The sequence below is a fragment of the Pollachius pollachius genome (assembly GCF_949987615.1).
Source record: "Pollachius pollachius genome assembly, chromosome: 1".
In the NCBI taxonomy this organism is placed as follows: Eukaryota; Metazoa; Chordata; class Actinopteri; order Gadiformes; family Gadidae; genus Pollachius; species Pollachius pollachius.
Window position 1 is genome coordinate 11,038,042 of NC_136934.1, and position 12,500 is coordinate 11,050,541.

General features: G+C 44.4%; 1 protein-coding gene across 1 annotated transcript in view; it reads left to right on the plus strand.

The window, feature by feature from the left end:
* cacna1ba (calcium channel, voltage-dependent, N type, alpha 1B subunit, a) overlaps positions 1-12,500 on the plus strand; it is a gene marked incomplete at both ends in the record, with an annotated part of 92,269 nt that overhangs the window by 66,192 nt on the left and 13,577 nt on the right. The window contains 11 exons of the mRNA XM_079752788.1: positions 1,876-2,077; positions 2,970-3,134; positions 3,653-3,763; positions 4,243-4,326; positions 5,480-5,596; positions 6,017-6,082; positions 6,539-6,630; positions 7,184-7,334; positions 7,610-7,737; positions 8,290-8,386; positions 11,819-11,924. Of these exons, the coding sequence (XP_079608914.1) occupies positions 1,876-2,077; positions 2,970-3,134; positions 3,653-3,763; positions 4,243-4,326; positions 5,480-5,596; positions 6,017-6,082; positions 6,539-6,630; positions 7,184-7,334; positions 7,610-7,737; positions 8,290-8,386; positions 11,819-11,924 (1,319 nt within the window). The remainder of the gene's footprint in view (positions 1-1,875; positions 2,078-2,969; positions 3,135-3,652; positions 3,764-4,242; positions 4,327-5,479; positions 5,597-6,016; positions 6,083-6,538; positions 6,631-7,183; positions 7,335-7,609; positions 7,738-8,289; positions 8,387-11,818; positions 11,925-12,500) is intronic.

A 12,500-nucleotide genomic window follows, 5' to 3' on the forward strand; every position in this document is an offset into this window, starting at 1 on the left:
TTGCCTATATAAGGAGTAAACCATGACGTGGAGTCACCTTGTTGGAAAATATTGTAAGATGGTGATGCAATATTGGTTGCATTGGGTATTATTTATGTTATTTATAGCAAGGAGAATGCTTGGGATTGTCAAACAAAGTAGTGTCCTGCTGACACCATTGAAGTTTATCATATGAATCCAGTCTCACTGTGGGGCTGGAGCACAACATAATGAGTATTTATATTCATTTACCTCATTAAGCGAACACCCAGAGCTTCATCTGTTACTGCAATAAAGCCGCCCCGCCCCCTTGTCTGCAGCAGACGCCAAGCCCCGCTCACCTCACACCCCAATTAAATATTACTTTCATCTATCATATTATCAGGTTTGATCAACTTAATAAGCGGAAATGAAAATATTTCCCGAAGTGCTTTGAGCATACCGGTTTATGCGTTGTAAAAACGAAACATCTGGTCGATAGCTCTATTTGACTGTTTTAATAGCTCATTGATTTGCACATTTTTAAATGCAAGGGTGTGCTGTTATTGAAGAATAATGGACAACCTCTGAATGTTATTGACCGACCAGAATTGTTCAACAACTGTGTTATAAAGGCCGATAACAACACCCTTCCAGAAAGCGCTGCTTTATATGTTCTATAGGCACAAAACCTGCGCAAAATCTGCTAGCATAGCATATCAAACATGTCAACACCTTTTGCCTGGGGTTTAACATTTGTATTCCTGCAGTTGTAAAACACTGTGAATGGCCTTGTGTTTGAAGGGCTCTATAAATTTGCCATTCCTTAGCATGCCAAACAAATTTCACAGATGACGAATGAGGTGTGATTGAATGTTTCTTGATGTCAGCTTTAAAATTTGTTGGGCTGTGTGCAGTTCAAGCGACTTTGCTCGTGGTCAGCAGTGAGTGGATTTATTAATTAATTAGCGCTGATGACAAGCGCTGAACACTAATCTCATGCTTATTACGTCTCTACAAGAGTTGTCTTTGTTCCTCCTGTTGGTCTGTGATCCAAACTGTAAAGGAGCTGTGCCAGCACTTTATATGTAGATACAATGTCTATCTGTAGATACCACTAATTATTCTCCTATTACCCTGATGACAAACACAAATATGTTACATTATCGTCACATTTTTGGATTCATTATCATTTCATGGTGACAGATTATTTTTGTTGTCGTCAATTCCTGAAATGTTCTGTTTTTAGCAACCTAAAAATTACCCAAAAATGATGATGATGTATCATGCACAGCCCTTTCCCTTGTAATGTCTGTTTCATGGTGACTTCATTATTCCACAAATGGTTACAGAGATCACTTTATAACCCATAACCCTAACCTTATGTAGCATAACCCTCAAATAACCCTTAATTTACCCTAACCTAACTAAATCCACACCTAACCCTAAATTTATACCACCCCTAACTCTAACCCAACCCTAACTCTAAACAGGGCCATCACATGTGAGGGTTGATAGGTGGATAATAAGCTCAATATATGCCAAATGGGTGAATGAAGTGAAATAAGTAACTGTGACACCTGTTCTGTTCTGTTTTTGTGCTCAAAAGCCTGAAAGGAGTTTCATGGGGTAATGTCGAATATCCGTCTCTCTCTCTCTCTCTCTCTCTCTCTCTCTCTCTCTCTCTCTGTCTCTCTCTCTCTCTCTCTCTCTCTCTCTCTCTCTCTCTCTCTCTCTCCCTCTCTCTCTCTCTCTCTGTCTCTCTCCCTCTTGCTCTCTCTCTCCCTCTTGCTCTCTCTCTCCCTCTCTCTCCCTCTCTCTCTCTCCCTCTCGCTCTCTCTCTCTCTCTCTCTCTCTCTCTCTCTCTCTCTCTCTCTCTCTCTCTCTCTCTCTCTCTCTCTCTCTCTCTCTCTCCAGGGTCCTGAAGCACTCTGTGGACGCCACGTTTGAGGACCAGGGTCCGAGCCCAGGATACCGGATAGAGATCTCCATCTTTTACGTGGTGTACTTTGTTGTCTTCCCCTTCTTCTTCGTCAACATCTTTGTGGCCCTCATCATCATCACCTTCCAGGAGCAGGGAGACAAGGCGATGTCTGAGTGCAGCCTGGAGAAGAATGAGGTACCGCTATTCTTATACTGCACTGTCTCAGCCGACTGGCCCCAGGGTACGAGAGCTAGATGTTCTTGGAATTAATTAAACTTATACTGTGCCGACTAGCCACCAGAGGTCCATGGTGGGCGTCTATGGCCATGCTGCTTCTACTTATGATTCCATTTTGGGGATTCTCCGTGTAGATCCTAATAAATAAACGATAAATTGACTAAAATTCTGCTGACCTCAGGTTCGAATTCCGATAGTTACTCTCTGTCCAGTTATTTTTCAGAAACTTGGTTGTGCAGAACTTTGGATTTATTGAAGTAGTTTCTCCAATTTTGATTGTGTTTTAGATTCACTTTTGGCGTTACTTAAAAGCCTCTGCTAAATGACTAAATATAAATGGATTCTCCTTGAAGCGAGGTTAGGCAATAGACCAGAGCCAGAGTCAACTAGATTTTGAATGAGAAAGAGAAAGAAAAAATCGAATCCCTCCCTTCAGATCTCCACCCAAAGCCACTCCTCCAAAACCCATTACTTGCTAGTTTTAGCAATAGGTCTGCCATGCTTCATGGAAGACCGTGGTTATGTACAATGAGAACCCATGCAGAGTGCTCAAAGGTAACGGGTAGGTAGGAAGACAGACAGAGAGTCCATCAAATCATTTCATTCAGGCGAATAGATTCAATGAATGTGCTTATTACATGCCTGCATTAGCCCTAGATAGTGGATTTATATTTGATTCATTAATTGCTGTCAGGGATGTTAAGGCAATTTCAACAAATATGAAACAAATTTCTTTTTAAACAAATCACCTGCCTCACTTGATACACACAACCTCTTTGATGAAGCTGTCTGCTACTCTAAATGAACAAATGTATTCCCCTGAATGACTTCCCTGCTTCTCTTGTCATAGAGGGCCTGCATCGACTTTGCCATCAACGCCAAGCCGCTGACGCGCTACATGCCCCAGAACACACACTCCTTCCAATACCGCATGTGGAAGTTTGTGGTGTCGCCGCCGTTCGAGTACTCCATCATGATCATGATCGCCCTTAACACCGTGGTGCTCATGATGAAGGTACACCTCCCATCCACACACGGCTCCAACTCCGTCTCAAGATAAAACACACTTGGTTTTTCAATCATGCATAGCGCCGACTGCCCGGGAGGTTTTATTTAGCTGCTGCTGAAGGTCCTGACCAGGCAAAGCTCTGTGACACCTCGGTGAAATAAATAAGAGATGTGTTCTCATCCATCTTTAACGCACGACGCTGCCGGCAGCAAAGAGAGCTACATTTTGACTGACAAGGATGCCATTAACATTACAAGGATTGGGCTTGGTGAAATAATGATGAAATGGAATCAATCCTCCTGTGCCTCTAGTTAGCATCTGCTATATAATATTTCATTGCCAACAGTTTGCACTTTATAGTGTGTCTGCTTATTTTAAATCTTCTTTATTGTGTATATTATCTTTATCTTTTATCACACATTTTATTTGTTACCTGTTGCACAGATGCCTGAAAACATTTCATAGCCATTCATGACTTCTACCTTTTCCTTTAATGCCCATATGACAAATACACTTGAAACCAGTTCCATGGAGCTCCTCCGTTCTACGAGGCCATGCTGAAGAACCTCAACATCGTCTTCACCGCCCTCTTCTCAATGGAATGTATCCTCAAAATCATCGCCTTCGGCCCATTGGTCAGTCCCGTCTCAGAGATGAATTATTCAACATGGTTGAAGTAGATGTAGTATGTAGGGGGTAGTTTTGAAACTGAAAGAAATATTTTATACAATGTCTAAATCTGCTACTAAAAGCTAATGCTGTTAGCGCCTGCGTCAAGCTGTGTAGGTTGCTAAATGTGTATTCTGTAAGTTTCTCCATTTTCTGTATGGGTTCTTTGTGTACATTCTTTAATGTGTGTAATGTACTTTAATGTGAACTGATCAAATGTAAGAGCCACAAATCACGGGCTACGCAAATACTTATTTGCTGATTGGTTCAAATTGATGCAAAGTGATGTAACTCATTGAGGATGAGTGACATCTCATGTTTCCGTCTCACCACCAGAGATGCCACTGTTCCTGCAGTAATTCGGATTGTTTGTATTCTTTAACCAGAAAGACGTTTTTTTTGTCTCATTGTTGTTTGTTGTTGTTTGTTTTCCCGTCCACCCCAGAACTACCTGAAGGACGCCTGGAACATTTTTGACTTTGTGACCGTCCTTGGCAGCATCACAGATATCCTGGTCACAGAAATCAACGTGCGAGACCCCCCGAACGCAACACACGAACATCAATGCATTCCAACCCCTGCACCTTACTCCGGGGGGCTACACTGAGCAAGAAGGCGTTGAGTCGTGTTGCATTGTGTTGAGTCGCATGCGTCGCTTCTCATTTTGTCGCGTTTCCTTTACGACCTGCTGCACAGGACACATAACAGTGTCTCATCAGGAGCAAGAGGAGTGTATAGGAGAAATAGAATAGACAACTTTGAGTGCCCAGCTATATATGTTTTTTCATGTTGTGTCGAACAATCATGCAAGTGGATAATGCATACAGTACATATTTAGTCATTTAACGGACTAACCAAACTTCCAACCAAATTTCTCCGTGGTCCTTCTATAAAGAATGTCTGGGGTCGTGGACCTCACGGTATATCTCCACCTAGACTATCAACCGCACCTCGTCCACCTCGTCCTTCAGCTTTTTGCGGCGGGTCTTCTAAAAAATAAATTATCATTTGGTGTAGCAGCTCTCAGTGATTAAAGTGGGAGCATTTCCTTACATATCAGCGCAAGGCCACGTGACGCAACGCTTGCGTACCCAGTCTAGCAAGGGGGATACGAACACGAACACATCACAACCCAACTCATGCAGCTAATGAAGATTAATTCATCACAACCCCACTAATGCATCTCATAAACTTGAACGCATAACAACTCCACTGATTCTTCCAACAAACATGAGATCATTACAACCCGACTAATGCATCTTATGAATGTGAATTCATCACACAAACATGAGTTGTCATTGGTCGGGGAGAAAGAGCTTGGTACTGCCAGCCACAAATGCAATTTGTAGTGCAGCTAACTGTATTTTATGTTTAATGGTTTAATTCATGTTAGCGACGTCACGTGTGTATGTTGTCAGCCTGCGATCACTGTGCCATTTTACCGTTGCTGTTATGTTGCCTCTCCTTTCCTGTTCCTCCTCATTCTCTCAATGTCTCTCTGTCTCCCTCCTCTCTGTCTTGCGCTCTGTCGGTGGGTGTCTCTTTGTATCTTCTTCTGCCCCAATGCCGTCCCCATAGACCACGGTGAGTGAATTTCCATCTCACTCCGGTGTGTTTTGGTGTGTTTCTCTCTCTCCCTTCCTCTGTCTGACAGTGTGTTGTCATGCTCTCTCTCCCCTCAGGACCGGCTGTTGAACCTGAGCTTCCTGCGGTTGTTCCGGGCGGCTCGGCTCATCAAGCTGCTGAGACAGGGTTACACCATCAGGATCCTGCTGTGGACCTTTGTCCAGTCCTTCAAGGTATACACACACACACACACACACACACACACACACACACACACACACACACTCACACCATCATAATAATGCTGTGCACTTTTGGCCTGTCGATCAAGGTATACACACACACACACACACACACGAATATACAGACACACACACACACACACACACACCATCTGATTACGGCTGTGGGCCGTCATTCAAGGTACACACACACACACACACACACACACACACACACACACTAACACAAACACACACAAATGCGTATCTGCATCGCATGCAAACACACAAATTCCCCTTAGTGTACCATTGTGTCTGATTTCTACACAAACACCACAAAACCACTGCACTATCACAAAATTGGGAGTTGATCGTATTTTATTATAGTAAAATAAAAAAAATATTAAACTTCTTTGTCCTCTTCCTCTAAAGGCGCTGCCCTACGTATGTCTGCTGATCGCCATGCTCTTCTTCATCTATGCCATCATTGGCATGCAGGTCAGAAAGCTTACGTATTATCACTCCCCATAAACTCACACCACAGGATTGACAGATCTGACCTCGATTCACTGATGTCATGCTGATCCACTGATATTATGTTGATTCGCTGATATCAAGAAGATTCACTAATATCATGTCTATTCGCTGATATCATGCTGCTTCATATACTCGCGAAGCCAGCCATGGCCTTGGCTACGAGCAAAATTGGCCAGTCGCCAAATCAGCTTGAAAATAATATTTACACTCCCTAGACGAATACCTTTGGCTTTAACTTAGCACAGATAGACTCTGGGACCACATATTCACTTTATGGATGTGTGTGTGTGTGTGTGTGTGTGTGTGTGTGTGTGTGCGTGCGTGCGTGCGTGCGTGCGTGCGTGCGTGCGTGCGTGCGTGCGTGCGTGTGTGCGTGTGCGTGTGCGTGCGTGTGTGTGTGTGTGTGTGCGTGTGTAGGTGTTCGGTAACATTGATCTCAACGAGGACACGGCCATAAATCACCACAATAACTTTCGGACCTTCCTGCAAGCCCTCATGCTGCTGTTCAGGTAAGACATTATCAGGCACATCACCAGACACACTGACTGACACATCAACTGACACATCACAGGGCACGTCACCAAAATAACATCACCGGACACATCGCATTGCACTAAAAACTAAAATTACATAGACAGAAAAATCACAGAAAACATATCAGACACGACAGTCACATCACCAAACACCTCACCAAAAAACACACATCACCCGACACACTTCCAGACACATCACCAGACACATCACCAAAAAACTCACATCACATGACACATCACCAAACACCTCACCAAAAACAACAGTAACAAATAACAATGAGTGTGAGGCATCTTGCTCTAAGATTCCAACAGCAGATGGGGATCAAACCCAGTACCTTTCTGCTTGGAGTCGAACACCATAACCATTAAACCATCTTGCACCTTGCCTCTTATTGAAACCTGCAGTTTAAACATTCTACCGAGGTAGTCAAATCAGCGCTGAGCTCTCGATATCCGCCTGTGCCTAAGTGTATTTTATCATTCTCTGTGTATCAGTGAGTTATCCTTTTCCGTCTGTCCATCCAAACAGGAGCGCTACGGGAGAGGCCTGGCATGAGATCATGCTGTCGTGTTTGAGCCGGCGGGCGTGTGACCCGGGGTCAGGGAACATAGCCAAGGAGTGTGGCAGCGACTTTGCCTACTTCTACTTTGTCTCCTTCATCTTCCTCTGCTCCTTCCTGGTCAGAAACAACACCATCCTCACTAACTACAGTCAGGAAACAACACCGTCCACACTAACTACAGTCAGAAACAACACCGTCCACACTAACTACAGTCAGAAACAACACCGTCCACACTAACTACAGTCACAAACAACACCGTTCACACTAACTACAGTCACAAACAACACCGTCCACACTAACTACAGTCAGAAACAACACCGTCCACACTAACTACAGTCGGAAACAACACTGTTAATACACTATGTATCGTCTAAATCCAACTGTGTCTGTAGATGCTGAACCTGTTTGTGGCGGTCATCATGGACAACTTTGAGTACCTGACCCGAGACTCATCCATCCTGGGACCGCATCACCTGGACGAGTTTATCAGGGTTTGGGCTGAGTACGACCCCGCTGCCTGGTACGTTATGCCCGCCTCCCGAGGCTGGACTTAAAGTCAGAAGAATAGTGTATACTGTCTAAAACTGAATAAACTGTCCGAGACCACCCTTTAAATTCGTAGCTACAGTCATATTCCCGTTCATACATTCGTAAAACAGTTCCAATACTCAAAAACAGTACTTACAGTCTGATAGCAGTTCCTACAGTCTGAATACACAATGTCAATAGGTACCTTCCTCACCTTCAAATACTAAACGTATAGACTGTACATTCTGATGTATTTTTTCCACAAACACTCGCTTACCTTGATGGTTGTCTATGAAATGTGTGTACATCTCCACAAGTCGGTCTATGATCTCCATGTTTCTAATAAAACAGGTGTCTCTCTTTTTACCACTGAATGTTCTTCTCTAACCATGTCACTACTGGTACAATGAAACACTGTGAACAGCATTTTCAACCAGTTGTTCAGTGCCTCTGGACCAACTGTTTGTTGTTGTTTGTTGTTTTTTAATGCAGTGCTGAAACATTTTATGTTCATATGTTTGCTTGTTGTCATTTGTTTTTACAGCGGGCGGATTTCCTATAAGGATATGTACAATTTGTTGCGCATTATATCGCCCCCTCTTGGCTTAGGGAAGAACTGCCCTAATAGGGTGGCATACAAGGTTTGCAACCTACACCAGCCACCTCCGTCACCTAGGGTGCTTTGTGTACTTCTCAATGGCTGTGCACCAATGAACGAGCACCCGCACCCCTGTCAGACTGACTGGCCTTGGTCAATGAGGCTGGATCAGAAACAAAGCTTTCAAGGCCGTTGATCCCCAACCTCACATCTCTCGTAAGCTGCTCACTTGAAGTGCCGTTAAATGAACTACATGTAGGATTATACTTGCATAAATCAATTAAAATTGCTAATATATGAACAGGTTGTGTAGAACAACCTGTTGGGAGATTTATAATATATTTGAACCTGGATGGTTTTGCCGGGCATAAAATAGGAAGTAACTTCCAATCGCAATCCTAAGTGCCCTAGTCTATAAATAAGAGCTAGCTCTAGCCAGTTTGTATCATTCTGTAGTTAGCTGCCGAGAAATGGACCCATTACACATTTCAAGCTCAAGAAGGCTGCGGTCCGCTGACAGACTAAGTGGTCAGTCATGAGCAGGAATATTGGATTCTTACCCGTAGTCCTTTTAAAAACATCGGTGTATCCTCTAAATGTGATGCTTTCAAGCGTACGTTTTTAAAAGAAATGATCTGATCGGGAACGGTTGGGGATAGGCTACTGAAAGCTTTGTCGCTGTGGATCCGGCAGAACGAAACATCCAGGGATGTCGGCTGGCATGTCCCCGAGAGCAGACATCCCGACCCTCCTCACCCATCACCCCTACAGAACCCACCCCTCCACCACCCTCTGATCTGGGGTTGGGCCATATCAGAACCACACCAATTTACTACACAACCTCCCCACCTCTTCCTGTTCTCCCTCTCCCCTGTTCTCCCCCCCCCTCCCCCCATGTCATCTTCAGTCCAGCTCACCATCTCTGTGTTTCCTCCCAGGGATCCTGAGTGAACCATTCCTCCCCACCCCACCACCTCTCTGCTCCAGCCCTGCAGCAGTGGTGGATGCTGGGGATTGCATCTCCGTCACATGTCATCATCGGAAATCTAACGCCAGATTTCTGTTTTTTTATTGTTTCCATGTCTCTTCCTCCATCCTTTTGTCCTCCTTTTCCAACCCCGCCATGCGTCTGTGTTGGGTCCCTGTGTGTGTCTTCATCTTGGCTGCCCCCTGACCCTGTGAAGTGGGCGTATCAAGTACCTTGATATGTATCAGATGCTGCTCCACATGTCCCCGCCCTTAGGTTTGGGAAAGAAATGCCCGCCAAGAGTTGCGTACAAGGTAGATCCACCTTTTCTTCCAAAACCTCACCCCCTCCTAACCCAACCTCACCCCTTACCCTGCCCCTTCCCCCCCCCCCCCCCCCCACTCTCCCCTGTGCTCCACAACCCACATCGCCATTGGCCTGAGCTTTGGCCAGCTGTCTGTGCTCTGCAGTGCAGTGTTCCCCGGATCTCACTGTTTGATATTGCTTTTTTTTTCTTAATATTACTGAAATATAATTTTACACCTGTGCCCAGTTCTTGGGCATTGCCTGCTTCGTGTTCTGAAAGCTCAGTTGGTTAGGTACAGTGCCTATAGTTTACAATAACCTTTTTAGAATGTTTTGATATCGGCTCGGAAAAGTTTCTCTTTAGGAAAACTTTAGTGGCCCTTAGAGCACAAATGACCAGCGCCCCCTTGGAACACAAGCATTACTGCAAGGCTATGCTGCTAGTGGGTAATTCAGCAAACACAAGTTAATACAAAACATCAATGGATAACATTACAATGGAAAACAAGAGGGAATGCACAAAAGTTGGCACTATATTTGAAATAACAAGCCATAATATAATAACTGCTTATTTTACTTAAGAACATTTATGATAATATAGATATATTTCTTTCTATAAACATAAATGTGTATTTTTTAAGAGAATCCCACGTAATAGCTGCAGTACCCATGCACACCACCGGTGATACCTATACTACAGGTGGAAAAACACTGCTCTAAATCCTGTTGCCTAGTCAGGGGTTTGATTTGGTGGAGCAGTCCGAGTTAGCTTAATGTGTAGCTTTTATGTTGCTTTCCAGTTCTGCAAACACCAGTCTGTCTCTGCTATTCACCCCCAGCCATAATGTTTTCTTCCATCTCCTCTGTCAAACCAATGTTAGATTTGCTCCTGCGTGCTTTATGTGGGCTTGTGTTATGTTTATTGTCTGCGGGCCTGGGAGTTGTTTGTTTGTTTGTGTCCGTATGTCTCAGGGCTGCACAATAGTCACACATTGTTTCCCAATTTATATTTCCTCAGAATAAATAGCAATACATGACAATACTATCTAGTACATCTTTCAATCATTCATTATTCATTTACTAATTATATTGATGTTAATACAAATAAATGAAAGAACATTTAGAAATCAACAATCAAACAATTAATAACATTTCGTCCACTATAGGGCAATCAAGTAACCGGATTTCAATCCATACTCAAGAATACCGTCCGTGTGAACGCTTTGATAAATTGTGCAGCTCTTGTTGTTCTATGGTTGACTGCGGGCCGGTGTGTCCCTGTGTGGGTTTGTGTTTTGGTTGGCGCCTTCCACGCTGTCCTCTTTGTTGCACTGAACTCCTGTTCTGCGTCACTCTGCACCGCACTGTGTCGCCAGATGCACTGTTGAGTGGTTTCATGCCGGGCACAGCTGAACTCCCACAGGGTACCGTGCATGCAGGCATGCGGCCGGGTCATTAGAATGCCCGGACACCGCTTGGTGTCGCCTATTGGTAGTGGTCCACAAAGACACCCGTTCTAAGGCCCGTGCCTTGGCCGGCAAACAGAGTGGAGCTCCGAGGCCGGTTCGAGGCATCGCCATGGTTATGCGTCTCTTCTTCTTCTTCTTCTTCTTCTTCTTCTTCTTCTTCTTCTTCTTCTTCTTCTTCTTCTTCTTCTTCTTCTTCTTCTTCTTCTTCTTCTTCTTCTTCTTCTTCTTCTTCTTCTTCTTCTTCTTCTTCTTCTTCTTCTTCTTCTTCTTCTTCTTCTTCTTCTTCCACTCTGTTTCGGCCATGCCTTGGTTTGGTGCACTTTTGACTTGCGTTGTGTTTTGTCGCATACTCGGCCGTTAGCGGTGATGTCACTGTGTGGTCTGTCTCCTCATGCTTGCTGAGAAGGCTTTTTGTGTGCTGAACTGAATCCTATAAACACCCACCCAGCCATCCACCCAACTTTCACCCTGTTATCCTGATTGCTATGAATTGGAAATGCGATTGTTAAAATGCATGACCGGTTTTACAGTTTGAGTTTGAGTATTCTTTTTATGAAAACCAAGACACAAAGTGAGACATCACTTTCCAACAGCACACTCATTTAAATATCTCAGTGAGGTTTGCCAGCGCTGGGTCTAACCTCTAACCTCTACTCCTCCACCAACCACCACCACCAACTCCACGGCTCCACCTGCTCCTCCACCTGCACCACCTCCTCCTCCTCTTCCTCAGCGCCTGGTGAAGATGAACATGCCCATCGCTGACGACAACACAGTGCACTTCACCTCCACCCTGATGGCGCTGATCCGCACCGCCTTGGAGATCAAGCTTTCCTCAGGTCAGAGGTAGTATGGTGGTGATGTCACACATCAGGCAGAGCAGCCGGGGGTTATGACGTTGTGTAGTGTGTGTATAATGCAGTAAGACATGCGTTGAACTATAAACACCATGAGTTGAAATTAGAAGGAGCCAAATCTTTTGCTCATCCCGACCGTGATTCCCAGATGAATCCGGGATTTACTCGCCCTCTGTGGAGAACATTTGTTCATTTACGTCCAAATGGACACTTGACTTTCACCCAATAACCTCACATTATGTATCCCCTCTTCAACATGAAGAGCCTCGAGCTGGCGCTCCTGGCAAGCATGTCAACATGCCACTATCCAATCAAACCCAAAAAGAACCTAGCCACATGACCCCCATGTTCTGTTCTTTGCTAATTGCCTGTTTCACTTGTTTGTTTGCTTCGTCGCTATTTTACCCAGAAGCATAGCTCCTCAGAGATGTCACAGCACAGTAAACACAGGTGTAGCTCCGTATGCTAATTATAGGATAGCCAACGCTCTAGGCAAAGCTGTATGAATACACAAAGCACTAGTTCTGTGGGTGCTCATTAAGCTACAAATAAATCCAA